Source organism: Phoca vitulina, unplaced genomic scaffold, assembly GCF_004348235.1.
Source record: "Phoca vitulina isolate PV1807 unplaced genomic scaffold, GSC_HSeal_1.0 scaffold79, whole genome shotgun sequence".
NCBI lineage: Eukaryota > Metazoa > Chordata > Mammalia > Carnivora > Phocidae > Phoca > Phoca vitulina.
The window spans coordinates 3,165,018-3,182,802 of NW_022589782.1; the positions used below are offsets into that span (position 1 = coordinate 3,165,018).

Sequence of the window (17,785 nt, forward strand, 5' to 3'; positions counted from 1 at the left end):
CTTCTGTGCTTTCCTCGGGCAGATTCGGCTGCTGTCCTGGGCGTCCACTGCTCCAGAGAGCGATGTGCCTGTTTCGGTTACATGAGTATCTCCCCAAGATCATGACTTCTGGAAGGCAGGCCATTTGGCAAGCGTATAGCTGGTCAATAACAGAAAGACAAAATGGTGGTCCCTGTAACAGACAAAGAGAAATTTAGCCTCCAAATGAGTGAACAATCCATATGGGAGGGGATGCTTTTTTTTTTTTTTCCATATAGAGGATAAATGGTCTTGAAACATAGTGGTACGTAATGGGAGAGGGGGGTCTCTCAATGAAACCTTGCCTGGATCTCAAACCCTGAGTAACTGAGAAACAAACCAGAGAAAGCTCTCATTAACTATTTACCTGGGGATTCCTGGGAAAGCCTCACCCGTGGAATGAGATGATCCAGTCCACTTTTCTGCCAATGCCTTAAAGAATTCTCCAGCAGAAAATGAGAAATAGCCCCGGTTATTTTTCTTTGTAATGCCACTATTAGCTTCCAGAAACATTCATCACACTTCCCTGTTCTCAATGCCATAATGGCCTGTGAATCATGAGTGGCAGCTAAGAGTTTCTTTCTCATCTCTTCTCCCTACTGGGCCTCCTACCATTTGTTTTGGTGTCTTCCACGACGGCCTTGGAACAGTGCCTACTGCGCCCCCACAGAACGTGCAGACGGAAGCTGTGAATTCCACAACCATCCGGTTCCTCTGGAACCCTCCACCTCAGCAGTTCATCAACGGCATCAACCAGGGATACAAGGTACACAGACTTAGTTCAGAGTCCTGGGTGGCTGTCCTGGTCTGTCATGGTCTTGTGACCAACGAGAAGGCTGCCCACTCCTCATTTCATGGAGAACCCATTGTATCAAGTTACTGAGTGTGTTGGCTTTGGTGGTGGGGGTGGGGGTCACCATTTATCCAAGGTCTTATCTGCTCTACTGGTTCAGAAACTCACATTATTAGTTTTCAAGTGGGTGGTTCATATGTAACAGAGCGATTTCTTTTGAGAAAAGCCATCCATTTAAAAATTAGCAGTGGAAAACCTATCTCCGTTGATTGGAATCAGCATTTGTACAAACCACAACTTCCTGGAGAGGAGTCCTCTCAGAAGAGCCCAGCCTTAGAACAAAGGGCGCTAGATCAAGGGAATGATATTTCTATCAAGTAAAGATATTTACTCCCTCCCCGTCTCAACTTCGAGGAGAGTTGTGTTCATAGAACCAAGACTATTGAATTCAGGGCACCTACCTGGCCTGAATTAGAGACACAGATTCCCACTATGCAACTGCCCTCTGTTCTTAGCTACCAGGATATGTGAGCTTCATAGATGTATTTGGATGCAGTTTCCAAAAGTGTAGTCCATCCTGCCTTCTAGATCAGCGTCTGGTTGGACTTGGGGTCCCACCTTGATTTTACCTACAGCATAGTCACTAATGTCCTGCAATAGCAGGTAAACTCAGGGGAGATCTTAATGAAGAAAGGACTCCATGTGGTCTGCTTGAATTCTTCGTAATTTCAGATTCCAAGAGTATTATTTCCTTAGACACTTGGTTCACTTTTTTTTTCCCATTTGGATTCAACTTACAGAAACCCTTTTTTGTTTTCACTAGAAAGGCAGATGCAGCTAGAAATTCGCCCTGCCTTTTCTTTTCCTTTTAGACTCCCCAGAGGAATATACACTCAGAAGCTTTTTTGAAAGAAAATCATATTGATCAACCAAGATGATTTTGCCTCCTTGACTGTCCTGTCAAATCTTATTGGCAAGACCAGAGCATTCATTCAATGGCTCAGTGTCGGTTTGATCTATATAAAAATACGCTTTGTGTCCCACAGCATATCAACCTTCAAACCTAATTAACCCTGGAAATATTTGGTATCAAAGGAATTAAAAGTCACACTCATACATAATGTTGCCCAAACATTAAAACAACTTCCCTTGGAAAGTGTATATGTACTATATTTCTTTAAAATTGTAATTGACCTCCTAAAATTCTTTCCAGAAAACTAGTGTGACATAAATTGTAAATAATTAAGATTCCTTCCCATGGAATCAGAGGCTTCTCTTTGCAGCAGAGTAGGTGCTAGCTAAAAAATATCTGTGTTCATGTTTCGTTGATATTTGCATTTATGTTTCATTGTACTGATTAAGTCAAATAAAGATGGTGTTGTGTTTATTGCTTAGTGTTAAAAAACATTACGCTCTGCAACATCTTTAGGTGAGGAGAAAGTGAAGTTTTGAGGAGTGTCTGTTATTCCAACATGGGTCAAAGTAGATATTTATAGATACATGTATAAAATATGTATACATGTACATATTTGTGTTCAATTATCTGTGAGATATACTTTCAACTCCATATTTTTAAGTGGGATCATAAAATGTAGGATTTATGGAGTTTCTTAATCATGACTTTGCTTTCTTTGAAGATATATTAATCACAAAATAAAAATCCTGATACAGACTCAAGAGTGAAGGTGTGCAGTTAAAAAGGATCTCTTTCTCAACCTGTCCCATCGCAGCTCCTCGCGTGGCCAGCTGAGGTCCCTGAGGCCACCACTATGGTCACCATTGCGCCAGATTTCCACGGAGTCCACCACGGGTATATAACGAACCTGCAGAAGTTCACTGCTTACTTCACCTCAGTTCTGTGTTTCACCACTCCAGGGGACGGGCCTCCAAGCACGCCTCAGCTCATATGGACTCACGAAGACAGTGAGTACTCCTCCACCATGTGTCTTCTCAACAGTCACAAGTCAGGTGTCAGGGAGGTCCAGACCACCGTCCTATCCCGTGCTGGGTGGGGGCCTAGGAGGGTCATCAGGAATGTCTGTGTCTTCAGAGTGTTTGCAGTCTGCGTACCCTGGGGAGATAAGTCAGTGGGAAGTATTGGTAATGAGCAGCGGAAGGTGGTCCCTGGAACTGGAAGCCAGGCTAGCGGAAAGAGTTCAGAGGGCCAGAGAAACAGTCTGGTCTTAGCCATGTGGTCCACCTGTGGTCTTGCTGGACTTCTCTTCCCCCACATTTCAACTTCCAGTCCCCTTACCTTCTTTTTTTTTTGTTCCAGTATTCTTTTTTTTTAATTTAAATTCAATTAATTAACATATAATGTATTATTGGTTGCAGAGGTAGAGGTTAGTGATTCATCAGTCTTATATAACACCCAGTGCTCATGACATCCCATGCCCTCCTTAATGTCCATCACCCAGTTACCCCATCCCCCACCCCTTCCCCTCAGCAACTCTCTTGATCATATGATCAAGAGTCTCTTACAATTTGTCTCCCTCTCTGATTCCATCTTGTTTTATTTTTCCCCTCCCTTCCCCTATGCTCCTCTGTTTTGTTTCTTAAATTCCACATATGAGTGAGATCATATTAATAATTGTCTTTCTCTGATCTGACTTATTTCACTCGGCAAAATACCCTCTAATTCCATCCACACTGTTGCAAATGTCAAGATTTCAATTTTTTTGATGGCTGAGTAGTATTCCATTGTATATATATACTACATATTCTTTATCCATTCATCTGTCGATGGACATCTGGGCTCTTCCCATAGTTTGGCTATTGTGGACATTGCTGCTATAAACATTGGGGTGCAGATGCCCCTTCAGATCACTACATTTGTATCTTTGGGGTAAATCCCTAGTAGTGCAATTGCTGGGTCATAGGGTAGCTCTATTTCCAACTTTGGAGGAACCTCCATACTGTTTTCCAGAGTGGCTGCACCAGCTTGCATTCCCACCAACAGTGTAGGAGGGTTCCCCTTTCTCTGCATCCTCACCAACATCTGTCGTTTCCTGACTTGTTACTTTTAGCAATTCTGACTGGTGTGAGGTGGCATCTCATTGTGGTTTTCATTTGTATTTCCCTGATACTGAGTGATGTTGAGCATTTTTTCATGTGTCTGTTGGCCATTTGGATGTCTCCTTTGGAGAAATGTCTGTTCACATCTTCTGCCCGTTTCATGATTGGATTATTTGTTCTTTGGGTGTTGAGTTGGATAAGTTCTTTATAGATTTTGGATACTAGCCCTTTATCTGATAAGACATTTGCAAATATCTTCTTCCATTCTGTTGGTTGTCTTTTGGTTTTGTGGACTGTTTCCTTTGTAGTGCAAAAGCTTTTTATCTTGATCAAGTCCCAATAGTTCATTTTTGCCCTTGCTTCCCTTGCCTTTGGTGATGTGTCTAGGAAGAAGTTGCTGTGGCTGAGGTCGAAGAGGTTGCTGCCTGGGTTCTCCTTGAGGATTTTGATGGATTCCTGTCTCACATTTAGGTCTTTCATCCATTTTGAGTCTATTTTTGTGTATGGTGTAAGGAAATGGTCCAGTTTCATTCTTCTGCATGTGGCTGTCCAGTTTTCCCAACACCACTTGTTGAAGAGCCTTTTTCCATTGGACATTCTTTCCTCCTTTCTCAAAGATTAGAGTTGACCATAATGTTGAAGGTCCATTTCTGGGTTTTCTATTCTGTTCTATTGATCTATGTGTCTATTTTTGTGCCAGTACCATACTGTCTTGATGATTACAGCTTTGTAATAGAGCTTCAAGTCCAGAATTGTGATGTCCCCAGCTTTGGTTTTCTTTTTCAACATTCCTCTGGCTATTTGGGGTCTTTTCTGGTTCCATACAAATTTTAGGATTATTTGTTCCAGCTCTGTGAAAAAAGTTGATGGTACTTTGATAGGGACTGCACTGAATGTATAGATTGCTCTAGGTAGCATAGACATTTTAACAATATTTGTTCTTCCAGTCCATGAGCATGGAATGTTTTTCCATTTCTTTGTGTCTTCCTCAATTTCTTTCATGAGTGTTCTATAGCTTTCTGAGTACAGATCCTTTGCCTCTTTGCTTAGGTGTATTCCTAGGTATCTTACGGTTTTGGGTGCAGTTGTAAATGGGATCACCTCAATTTCTCTTTCTTCTGTCTCACTGTTAGTGTATAGGAATGCAACTGATTTCTGTGCATTGATTTTATATCCTGCCACTTTGCTGAATTCCTGTATGAGTTCTAGCAATTTTGGGGTGGAGTCTTTTGGGTTTTCCACATACAGTATCATGTCATCTGCAAACAGTGAGAGCTTGACTTCTTCTTTGCAGATTCGGATACTTTTTATTTCTTTTTGTTGTTTGATTGCTAAGGCTAGGACTTCTAGTACTATGTGGCACAACAGTGGTGATAGTGGACATCCCTGCCGTGTTCCTGACCTTAGGGGACAAGCTCTCAGTTTTTCCCCATTGAGAATGATATTCGCTGTGGGCTTTTTGTATATGGCTTTTATTATATTGAGATATGTTCCCTCTATCCCTACACTGTGAAGAGTTTTAATCAAGGAAAGATGCTGTACTTTGTCAAATGCTTTTTCTGCATCTATTGAGAGGACCATATGGTTCTTGTCCTTTCTTTTATTCATGTAGTGTGTCATGTTGATTGATTTGAGGATGTTGAACCACCCCCTGCAGCTCAGGAATAAATCCCACTTGGTTGTGGTGAATAATCCTTTTAATGTACTGTTGGATCCTATTCACTAGTATCTTGGTGAGAATTTTGGCGTCCATGTTTATCAGGCATATTGGTCTGAAATTCTCCTTTTTTGGTGGGGTCTTTATCTGGTTTGGGGATCAAGGTAACACTGGCCTCATAGAAAGAGTTTGGAAGTTTTCCTTCCATTTCTATTTTTTGAAACAGCTTCAGAAGAATAGATATTAATTTTTCTTTAAATGTTTGGTAGAATTCCCTTGGGAAGCCATCCAGCCCTGGATACTTGTTTGTTGGGAGATTTTTGATTACTGCTTCCACTTCCTTGCTGGTTATGGGTCTGTTCAGGTTTTCTATTTCTTCCTGTTTCAGTTTTGGTAGTTTATACATCTCTAGGAATGCATCCATTTCTTCCAGGTTGCCTAATTTGTTGGCATATAGTTGCTCATAATACGTTCTTATAATATGTTCTTATAATATAGTATGTTCTTATTGTTTGTATTTCTTTGGTGTTGGTTGTGATCTCTCCTCTTTCATTCATGATTTTATTTATTTGGGTCCTTTCTCTTTTCTTTTTGATAAGTCTGGCCAGGGGTTTATCAGTCTTATTAATTCTTTCAAAGAACCAGCTCCTAGTTTCGTTGATCTGTTCTACTGTTCTTTTGGTTTCTATTTCACTGGTTTATGCTCTGATCTTTATTAATTCTCTTCTCCTGCTGGGTTTAGGCTTTATTTGCTGTTCTTTCTCTAGCTCCTTTAGGTGTAAGGTTAGGTTGTGTATTTGAGACCTTTCTCATTTCTTGAGAAAGGCTTGTAGTGCTATATACTTCCCTCTTAGGACCATCTTTGCTGCATCCCAAGGCTTTTGAACAGTTCTGTTTTCATTTTCATTTGTTTCCATGAATTTTTAAAATTCTTCTTTAATTTCCTGGTTGACCCATTCATTCTTTAGTAGGATGATCTTTAGCCTCCATGTATTTGAGTTTTTTTCCAAATTTCCTCTTGTGACTGAGTTCCAGTTTCAAAGCATTGTGGTCTTAAATATGCAGGGAATGATCCCAGTCTTTTGGCAGTGGTTGAGACCTGATTTGTATCCCAGTATGTGATCTCTTCTGGAGAATGTTCCATGTGTACTTGAGAAGAATGTGTATTCTGTTGCTTTAGGATGGAATGCTCTGTATATATCTGTGAAATCCATCTGATCCAGTGTGTCATTCAAAGCCCTTGTTTCTTTGTTCATCTTCTGCTTAGATGATCTGTCCATTGCAGTGAGTGGGGTGTTAAAGTCCCCTACTATTATTGTATAATTATCAATGTGTTTCTTTAATCTTGTTATTAATTGGTTTATGTAATTGGCTGCTCCCATGTTAGGGGCATAAATATTTACAATTGTTAGTTATTCTTGTTGGATAGACGCTTTAATTATGATAGTGTCCTTCCTCATCTTTTATTACAGTCTTTGGTTTAAAATCTAATTTGTCTAATATAAGGATTGCTACCCTGGCTTTCTTTTGATGTCCATTAGCATGGTAAATGGTTTTCCACCCCCTTTCTTTCAATCTGGAGGTGCCTTTGGGTCTAAAATGTGTCTCTTGCAGACAACATATCGATGGGTCTTGCTTTTTTTTTTTTTAAAGATTTTATTTACTTATTTGAGAGAGAGAGACACAGCGAGAGAGGGACCACAAGCAGGGGGAGTGGGAGAGGGAGAAGCAGACTCCCCGCGGAGCAGGGAGCCCAATGCAGGGCTCGATCCCAGGACCCTGGGATCATGACCTGAGCCGAAGGCAGACGCCTAATGACTGAGCCACCCAGGCGCCCCGGGTCTTGCTTTTTTATACAATCTGATACCCTGTGTCTTTTGACTGGGGGCATTTAGCCCATTTATATTCAGAGTAACTATTGAAAGATAGGAATTTAGTGCCATTGTATTACCTGTAAAGTCACTGTTTCTGTATATTGTCTCTGTTCCTTTCTGGTCTATGTTACTTTGGGGCTCTCTCTTCACTTAAAGGATCCCCTTTAATATTTCGTGCAGGACTGGTGTAGTGGTCACAGATTCTTTTAGTTTCTGTTTGTCCTGGAAGCTTTTTATCTCTCCTTTTATTTTGAATGACATCCTTGCTGGATCAAGTATTCTTGGCTGCATGTTTTTCTCATTTAGCACCCTGAATATATCATGCCAGTCCTTTCTGGCCTGTCAGGTCTCTGTGGATAGATCTGCTGCCAGTCTAATGTTTCTACCCTTGTAGGTTACAGACCTCTTGTCCCGAGCTGCTTTCAGGATTTTCTCTTTGTCTCTGAGATTTGCAAGCTTCACTATTATATGTCGAGGTGTTGACCTATTTTTATTGATTTTGAGGGGGGTTCTCTGTGCCTCCTGAACTTGAATGCCTGTTTCCCTCACCAGATTATGTACATTCTCTGCTATAATTTACTCCAATATATCTTCTTCCCCCCCTTTCCTCTTCTTCTGAGATCCCCATTATTCTAATATTGTTTCACTTTATGGTATCATTTATCTCTTGAATTCTCGCCTTGTGATCCAGTAGTTGTTTATCTCTCTTTTTCTCAGCTTCTTTGTTCTCCATCATTTGGTCTTCTATATCACTAATTCTTCCTTCTGCCTCCATTTTTGATTACACCTTATTAATAGCCTTTTTGATTTTGACTTGGTTAGATTTTATTTCTCCAGAAAAGGATTCTCTAGTGTCTTCTATGCTTTATTCAAGCCAAGCTAGTATCTGTATAATCGTCATTCTGAACTCTAGTCCTAACATCTTACTTATGTCCATACTGATTAGGTCCTTGGCAGTCAGTACTGCCTCTTGTTCTCTTTTTTGAGGTGAGTTTTTCCATCTTGTCATTCTGTCCAGAGAAGAATTACATGAACAAGAGAACAAAATACTAAAACGGCAACAATGACCCCAGAGAAATATACACTAAACAAATCAGAAGAGACCCAAAACAAAAAACCAAACAAAAAAAAAGAGAATATAACCAGACAAGTGAACAGAACAGAACAATACACTGGATCTTTTGTGTATTTTGATCTGTTTATTAGAAGAAACTGCATCCCAAAATTGTGAAGAAAGAAAAACTTACATACACACACACACACACACACACACACAAATAAAATTAAATACAATGAAAGGGTAGAATGTAAGCGTAAAAATGAAAATTAAAAAAGATTTTTAAAAAAGAGTTGATAAAATAAGACATTGTTTAAAAAAGGAAAGAGAAAAAAAATAAAATTGAAAGACTAAAGAGTTGTGGGAAAAAAATCATGAATTCTATATACTATTTTCCCCCTAGCACTGGAGTTTTGCAGTTCTCACTGATCTGTAAAGTTGGTCTTGGCTGGATGTTCTTGCTGATCTTCTGGGGTGAGGGGCCTATTGTGCTGATTCCCAAGTGTCTTGGCCTGAGGAGGAATTGCACCACCCTTGACAGGGCCAGGTTAAATAATTTGCTCTGGATTGCTCTAGGTGGCTTTTGTTCTCTGAAGGCTTTTCATGCCATTCTAGAGGATGAGAATGAAAATGGCATCTTCCGAATCTCTGGCCCCGCCCACCCCGGCACGTTGAGCCAAAAGCTTGGGGCCCCACTCCTTAGTGAGCCCTCAGGGAAAAGCAGCCAATCCCTCCTCTCTCCCTGGTCTCTAGCCCCACTCCAAACATTTCTATCTCAGGCACATGACCCCGCTTTGCGTCTCCAAACCCTGCAGACTCCTGCGGTGCTCACCCACCCCGCTCCTCCCTGGGGGGAGAGGGGGAGGGTCTTGCTGAGGTCCTGCCGCTTGGTGGGCCCCTGCTTGGAGAGCAGTCACCCAACTGTGCCACAGTTCGCAGTATATGTCAATCCCGAGCTGAGAGCCCACTCCTGGGCTCGCTGATTGCAGCCGGTTTCCCTGCTCTGATGCCTGGGAGCTCTGCCACACTCAGGCACCCCCAGTCTTCCTGGGACCCTGGGGATCCTGAGACCACACTGTCCCACCTAGGGTTCTGCCCCACTTTGTTGCCTGAGCGCCTTTCAGGTAGCAACGTCCTTCACTGGAGCAGACTTCTAAAAGTTCTGATTTTGTGCTCCACAGCTCTATCACTTTCCAGTGCTGGCTGATGGAGGCTCCCTCCCCCTATGGTTTATCTTCCGATATATTGCCTCGGATTCACTTCTCCACATCTCCTACTTTGCAGAAAGAGTCGCCTTTTTATTTGTAGAATTGCAACTATTCTTTTCTTACATCTCCGGTTGTGTTTGCAGGTGTTCAGAATGATTTGATAGAAATCTAGCTGAATTCCTGGGACCAGACAAAACTAAGATCTCCCACTCCTCCGCCATCTTGCCAGATCCCTTACCTTCTTCTTGAACGCCCTGTCAGGCCTCCTGGCTGTGCCTTCCCTGACCCTCCCCAGGGCAGCTCTACCCAACCCCTCTGAGCACCTTCACTTGGCATGGTCCCCATCTGCTCAGTTCAGACCACCTCCTTCTCTGCCCTCAGGCTGACACCTGCGGAAAACATTATGTGGTGAAGCTCCCTGAGAAAATGCCCACAGATGTGCACCAACACTTGAATGTGGGAAGGTTCATTGCATTTATTTGTAATTGGAAAAAAGAAAGAAAAACATGCAAATGTTCCACAGGGGTATAATTTTAAAAATTATGGAATGACAGTATACTAAATATTTTGTCATTATTAAAAGGTTTTTAGAGAAAATAGTCATGATCTAGTTGTTAGGTGAAAAAAATAATATGCGAAACTATAGGAGATCCAAATTTTATAAAAACACACTTGTATAAAACTAAATGAGATGACAAAAAACCTTGAAAGAAACATGTCACACTTCTGACAGTTGTTATATCTATGTGGTGTGATCATGCGTATTTTCTACATTTTTGTTTGGATTTTGCCACATATTCTCATTTCTACAGTGGGTATGTACTCTCTTTATAAGGAGAATTGAAACTAGCATATGTTTAAAAAAAAGTCACCCGGGGCTGCCACTTGCCTGTCCTCCAGCTTCCTACTGTCCCGGCCATGGGGCTCTGGGCGTGGCCGGCCTCCTGTACCACTGAGGGTGCTGTGCCCAGCCTGCCCTGCTCCCCAAGGCCTCGGCTTCACTGTACTCACCAAGGTGGCGTTTACAGAGGTCAAGGCCGTCCAAGATGGGAATCCTCCCCCTCTGCTCCCATATCAGGGCCCCTCTGTTCTCACCCCAGTTCCTCTCTCGGAGGATGAAGAGTCTGACCGGTTGTCAGCCCACAAATACGCTCAGATCTCCCTCATCCGAAAGTGGCAACTCCGCACCCACCCCGGCACGTTGAGTACCTGGTGAGCTCACTTCCTTCTCGGAGAAGCTATTCCTTGGACCCCTAACCTCTCACACTCCCTGTAATGCTTAGCAGCCACTCTCACCCCACCCCTGAACTGTGACCACCTTACCAAACATACAGTTTTGTCAGCTGCTGCGACTGCATTGGGTGATACGATCGTGTGGTTTTTCTTTTTAGCGAGTTGTTGATACAGCGGATTGATTTTCAAATGTTGAACCAGCCTTGCACACTTGGAAGAAATCCCACTTGGTCCTAGTTTGTAATTATTGTTTACGTTGTTGGATTTTGTTTGCTAATACTTTGTGGGTGAGTTTTTGCATCCAGGTTGACAAGAGATATTGGTCTGCAGTTTTATTTTCCTGGACTTACTGTCTGTCTGGTGTAGTGTCAGGGTAATGCTGGTCTCATAAAGTAAGTTTGGAAGTGCTCCCCCTCTTCTGCTTCCTTTCCTTCTTTTTTTTTCTTAACGATTTATTTATTTATTTGAGAGAGAAAGTGCATGAGCAGGGGGAGGGGCAGAGGGAGAGAGAATCCTAAGCAGACTCCGCGCTGAACACAGAGCACAGCGCAGGGTTCGATCTCACGAGATCATGACCTGAGCTGAAACCAAAAGTCAGATGCTCAACCGATTGAGCCACCCAGGCACCCCAGCCCCTCTTTGGCTTTCCAGAAGAGATTGTGTAAAACTGGTGTCAATCCTTCTTTAAATGTTTGGTGGCGTTTTCCAGTGAAATCCTCTAGGCCTGGGTATTTCTTTTGGGAGGGACATTTTAATTATAAACTCAGTGTCTCCAGTAGTCATTATACTATTCTGTTGTCTGCTTAATCTTGGTTGAGTGTTGGCAGTCTGTGATTTTTCAGGGAACCGATCCCCTCAGGTGTCCAGTGTGCGTGTAACGTTGCTAGCAGTAATCCCTGTGTATCGTCCCGTGGCTGAGGAGATGTCCCCATCTTTCTCGTTTCATCCCTGATATTGCTGATCTCTTTTTCTATTTCTGCCATTCTTCCTAGAGATTTGTCAGTTTTATTGATTTTTTTTTTTTTTTGGAGGAACCAGCTTCTTATTTCATTGAGCTTTCTCTGTTGTTTTCTGATTTTCAGTTTCATTGATTTTTGCTGCTAATATTTCCTTCCTTCTGCTTTCTTTGGGTTTATTTTTTGGTCTTCCTTTTTTAATTTCTTGAGGTAGGTACTTAAACTATTGATTTGAGGCCTGTCCTCTCCACACTGCTTTAGATGTATCCCACATATTTTGACATATTGTGTTTCATTTTCACTCAGTTCTTTTATTCCCTTTGAGACTTCCTGTTTGGCCCATGAATTATTTAGAATTGTGCTAGTTTGGAGATTTTCCTCTTGTCTTTCTGCTACTGATTTCTCGCCTGATTCCATTATGGTCAGAGAGCACACTGTACAATTTCAATTCCTTTAAGTTTACTGAAGTTTGCTTTATGGCCCAGCACATGCTCAGTCTTGGTGAATGTTTCATGAGCGCTTGAAAGGAATAATGTGTATTCTGCTATGAAACCCACTTTTCAATTATAAATTGTATATACCACCCCCAAAAATAGTTTAGGATTAAAGGAGAAGGTTGATGAAGTTTAGCTTTTCCATTTTTAAAGAAAAAAAATGTGTGCCTATCTTATCAAGTCTTGTTCCTACTGTGATAATATTATAATTAAACGTTGATTGATCGGTCCATTCATCATCTGTCCAACGCAGAAATGCATGTGCACGCTTATATTTGGGTGTCTTTGGAGCGCCTACTGTGTGCGAGGTAGGCAGCTGGGTGTTGAAAGGGTTGCAGAGATAAGTAAGCCGAGCCTCTGCCTGTAGAGCTTCTCCCCTAGTCAGATGTGAGGGACGTGGCTGAGGCCAGTGCCCCCGAGGAGGGAGGTCTGGAGAAGTGGCTGTAGCCGCCCAGTGAAGAGCGTCCGGTCAAGGAGCATCAGGTGTCAGGTGAGTCTTGTAGAGGAGGCAGCAGCTCAGCTGGGTCCTGACCAATGAGACTTCCATGCAGAGAATGGCTGAGGGCATTCCAGGTGGGAGGAACAGCGTCCGTGGCGGCAAGGAGAGTACACGAGTGTGAGAGAGTACGAGCGAGGTGTTGGGCGAGGCTGTGGTGCAGCTTGTGGGGGTTGGGGAGGGGATGAGCTCCAGAAAACAAGAGTCAGAAGAGTCTCAACTGCTAAGAGCTCCAGAAAACAAGAGTCAGAAGAGTCTCAACTGCTAAGAGCTCCAGAAAACAAGAGTCAGAAGAGTCTCAACTGCTAAGTTCAGGCACTTGGACAGACCCACAGAAGGTTCTCCATGAGGGGTGTTATTTGAATCAATCCGTGTTTCAGAAGTTCTGTCTGGGGTTTGTGAGGATGCACTGGAGGTAAAGGTGAAGGAAGCTGGGAAGAAGGCACAAGATTAAGAGAGCCCACACCCATGCTGTGGGGACAGCGGTAAGGGGAGATGGATCCTGAAGACATGTCACGGGGAATTTGGAGGCTCATTAATAGAGGGGTGGAAGGAATTATCTACGATGACTCAACATGCTTTGGTTGATGTGACTGCGTAGTGATGATGCCAGCAGTCGAAGTGTGGGACACGGTCTCGGGTGAGGATGCTCCGCCGACTTGGGATGCACACGGTGTGCGGTGGCTGTGGGGCGTCTGGGCCCAGGTATCTGAAGTGGGTTGGGGGTTCCTAACAATTTGCGATTGTGATCTTACTTTCCAGGAAAGGGTTAGGGAAGGTAATTGAATATGTGGTCTAACCCCAGATGGAAATATCTGAAATCCGTTCCACCTCAGGGTGTCTGAGCTCCAAGGTCCCCAGCAGTTAAAGCCCCCTAAGCAGATGAAGTTGCTGTAGGGATCAGGTGGGCAGTGTAGGACAAGGGGGCTAAGAGAAGGGTGACGCTGGTGGGCTCTGGCCCAGTCGTGTGGGACTGAGGGTGCAGAGGGGCTGCACAGGGGGCCCGTGCGGGGTCTCGGAGGAGGAAGGAGCCTGGCTTGGATGAAGGGTACTTTCTGCACTCATCTGTAGGAAGGCTCAACCCAGCCCCCTTACGTGTGTAGATGGGGTGGGGAAGGCAGTGCTAGGGGACGAATGTTACAGCACCCCCCTTATAGCTAGCTCTTCATTATGTGGACGTTTTCCTCTGTTTCATTTATTCAAAGAAGAGGCCAGGGCAACACCTCTGCTCAAGCCACAGCCTGGTCCAAGTGGATATCAGACTTCACTTTTCAGAGGATGTTTATTAAAAATACAAAGTGGCAGAAGAAGGTAACTCCTTCCAAAGAAGAGAGAAGACTCCTGGCTGAATTCTTTGCTTAAAAAAAAAAAAAAAAAATTCCCAGTTGTTGCCAGTTAAGCAAGCAGACAGACATGGTGGGGAGACATCCCGTTAAGCTCCATGGCCAGGAAACAGAACCTTAAGTGCATTTTTGCCCACCATTAGTAGGTAAAAAGAGAAACTGGAAATTTCTTTCTTGGGAATTGAGAAAACTGGAAGTGATGTCATCTTTTTAGAATTTTTCTAACAGAGTCACCATTTTTCAGTAGCTGGGGAGCCTACTGATGCTGTTCAGAGCATGGACTATGTCACGGCAAGGTTGAGGGAGGGCGGATGGCTTGGCCCGGCGGGTGCTGGAGGCACGGCCCCCCCGTGCTCTCTGGCTGAGGCACCTCCCTTGGCTCCGCATCCCGCAGGCCTCCTTTTCCAAAGCTCTGACGCGATACGGGGTGAGAACTCGGGGGTGGGGTGGGGAGGGCGGGCAACCAGTGAAGAGGAAACAAAATATAAATTTTAAGCCTAGACGTTGTCAGCTGGTTCCAGCAGAGCTAGAGGACAGCACATTTGGGCAGGAATCCAAGCAGCAGAAACACTGAGAATATAAAAGGAGCAAAAAGCTTTCTTTGCTGCTCTATCGATGGAAAAAAAAAGCAAGTCTGTTCAAAAATCCGCCAGGATGTCTTTCTGGAAACTCAAACCTGGAGGAGGATGAGCTGGATTCGACAGCCATCCTATGTGACCATCTCCCCCGCTCAGAGAGTGGCCTTTGTTGGTGTTTGAGCTCATCCATAAAACATCTTGAAAGTTTCACCCAGATGAGTGTATTTGCTGAGGCTGTTTCCATCTTTTTTTTTTTTTTTTAATCAGAAGTTGTGTTAGGAGGCTTTGTCCAGGTACCAGCTGAGAAGCAGGTACGGAATCCGCCATCTGGGCAAGCAAGGCCGACAGAACAGGGGTGAGGCTTCTCTGCGGGGATGCCCCCAACTCTGCTCTTGGGCAGGACAACCGACACCCTTGTCTTCATGCTCTCCGATTTTAAGCTTGAAATATTACATCGTGGTATGTGATTAAAAAGATCTCGGTGTAGCACATTCAGGGCCCGAGCAGGGAGTCACGAGGCAGGGGCAGCTCAGGAGGAGGCTGGTGTCCCCGCTGGGCATGGGGCATGTGCTTAATCGGTCTCTGCTGAGCAAGTGGGTCCCTTGGCTCCTCTCCCTCTCCTTCTGTTCCTCCTTTGTCTCTGATTCTGGCCCCACAATCCTCCCCTCCTTCCTCCCTGACTCGGTCAAGTGCAGTCTCTGGGGTTGGGCACCGGGAGGGGGAGGCCTGTGGGGCCTTGCAGAGGCAAGCAGAGCAAACCTGAGCCAGCAGCCCCACTAGCTGCAGGAAATGGCCGGCTGACCCACGCCTGGCTCCGTCAGCGGTGGAGCCCATCTCTGTCCCTTCCCTCGCCCCCATCCCCAGGCCATCCCAGACTCCAGCCTCCCGTAAAGCACTTCCTTTTCCCTCTGCCCCCCCCCCAGGCCCACCCCCACAGAGCGGGAAGGAAGCAGCCCTATGAGAGGGCCTGCAAGCAGGGGCTCCGCGTCCTCACTGACCTGGCCTGGCCTTGCAAGCCACAGCTGCAAGCGGTCGAGGGGTCTGGGCAGGAGGCTCGTCAGGGCCCCTGGAGCTGAATATCCGTGACCTTGGACTGCTCACCTCACGGTGGCCCTCTCGGACTTTTACTCTGGTGCTTTCCAAAGTGGCAGACATTTCCTCTGAGAAATGACTTTGTGTTGGGTTAGTAAGACAACTAGGAACTAAGAGTAGCAGCTAACGTCCGGGGACAGGCCTCCAACCCAGCAGCTCCTCGTTAAAGCACGACACCGTGCCTCTGCCCTCCTGCGTCACAGAGAACAGCCGCGCACAAAGAAACTCCTGGCAAAGGAGCGCATTCTTGCTGGATCTTTCTCACAGCGCTGGCCCCTTGGAGCCCCTCGAGGGGAGCAGGGGTGGGGAGCCTGGAGCTCTGGGTCGGGTCTGCAGGTGTCGCCCTGCGGCCAGGGGTAGGCAGGCCTGGCTGCACAGAGCAGGGACCCCACACCAGCCAGACGCTCACTGCGAGGCGTGTCCGGGGACGCTGGGCGCTAGCCACTGCTTTTCAGGACCCAGCCAGCCTGCTTGCTCTCATTAGAGTAGATCAAGGAGAAGGAGGTGTGTATAAGTCTCTTGCCTGTCTTTGGTTCTCCGCATGGCTGGGATGCGGCTGATAAAACATTTTATGTGCCCAGAACCAGGATGCCTTCTGCACCTCGAACTCCCTCCCCTCTTCTGGGTTTTTACTGGCATTTCCTTCGAGTCCGGCCTGCGGGCCCCAGCCCAGGCTCCCACTTCCCTTCCCTGGTTAGAACTTTCCGCACACATCTGACCCAAAGAAAAAGGGGCTCTTGTATTAACGGGTGACTTTATTTTTGATTGCTAGAACCAGGAGCTGTAGGACATCTGAGTTTCACGGAGATTCTGGACACATCCCTCAAGGTCAGCTGGCAGGAGCCTCTGGAGAAGAATGGTATCATTACAGGTTAGTATCCCTGTCTCGGAAAAAGGAAAAACAAGCTGGCCCCAACAAGGGACATGGGCATTGCTGCAAACAGCCCAGCTGGCCGGGGCCACGGGCACCAGAGGCCTCTGGGAGGTGGACACGTCTGCTTGGCCGTCGGCAGAGGGCTCAGTCACCACACCTGGCACCGTGCCCCCGGGACCCCACCTCCTGCGGGGCATGTCCCTGCATGGGCTGTGGCCTCTGAGTCTTGTCTTAACAAACCTCCAAAGCCTTTGTTCAGGGAGAATCCGCATTTCATGGCACATCCCCTCACACACACCGTCCCCCACGGTTCTCTTAGCAACGCGGCAAGGTCTGTGCCCATATCATGACCCATTGGCAGAGGAAGCTGAGGCCCGGAGAGGCCCGCCTTCAGCACACGTGCACCGGATGCCGACCCCGCACTGAAATGCTGCCGATCTGGCAGTGGCCAGGTCCCTCCCCGCCTAAACCAGGGCGCCACAGCGGAGCCCGGGTGTCCTGGCTCCGGCGCCCCTAATCCTCCACCCAGTGCCCCCTGGGACCCGAGGTGAGGACAGCCAGCCTGCCAGGCGCCCAGACAGACTCCTCTTGGGCTGCAGGTGTCTCTTGTGGGGCTTTGATGATTTTTTTCAAACAGAAGAGCTTTAACCTTTCAGATTAAAGCTTAATTTAAGTCTTGGCTTGAAAAACAAAATTCTGGGTGGCTTCGGCCTCAGGGGAAGGTGGGAGCCTCACCTTGCCTCCCAGGCCCTCCATTTCTTCGTGGGGCTGCAGGGACGAGGCAGCAGGGCCACGGCCGCCAGTGGCGCCATCCGTTTCGAGAACGGTACTTGAAATGTCAAGCCAGCCACTCGGTGTGGGACATGTAGTTTGTGGCAGGCACTCTCTGGGACTGCCTGCAACACCTCCCATCACGTCCAGGGCTTCTGCCTCTGCCCTCTAAGCCTGGACCCCGAGGCTACAGGGGGACCCAGCTCCTGAGCGAGTCGCATCCATCCTGCTTGTGAGTCTGCTCGGAGCCTGGGCCACGTTCCTTGTCCCTCGCCCCACCACCCACAGAAGCCTGTGGGAGCCCACCCACACTAGCAGGTGCACCA

General features: G+C 45.9%; 1 protein-coding gene across 1 annotated transcript in view; it reads left to right on the forward strand.

The window, feature by feature from the left end:
• SDK1 (sidekick cell adhesion molecule 1) overlaps nucleotides 1-17,785 on the forward strand; it is an 860,571-nt gene that overhangs the window by 695,759 nt on the left and 147,027 nt on the right. Inside the window, exons 20-22 of the mRNA XM_032394092.1 lie at nucleotides 669-784; nucleotides 2,542-2,734; nucleotides 16,587-16,685. Coding sequence (XP_032249983.1) covers nucleotides 669-784; nucleotides 2,542-2,734; nucleotides 16,587-16,685 — 408 coding nt within the window. The remainder of the gene's footprint in view (nucleotides 1-668; nucleotides 785-2,541; nucleotides 2,735-16,586; nucleotides 16,686-17,785) is intronic.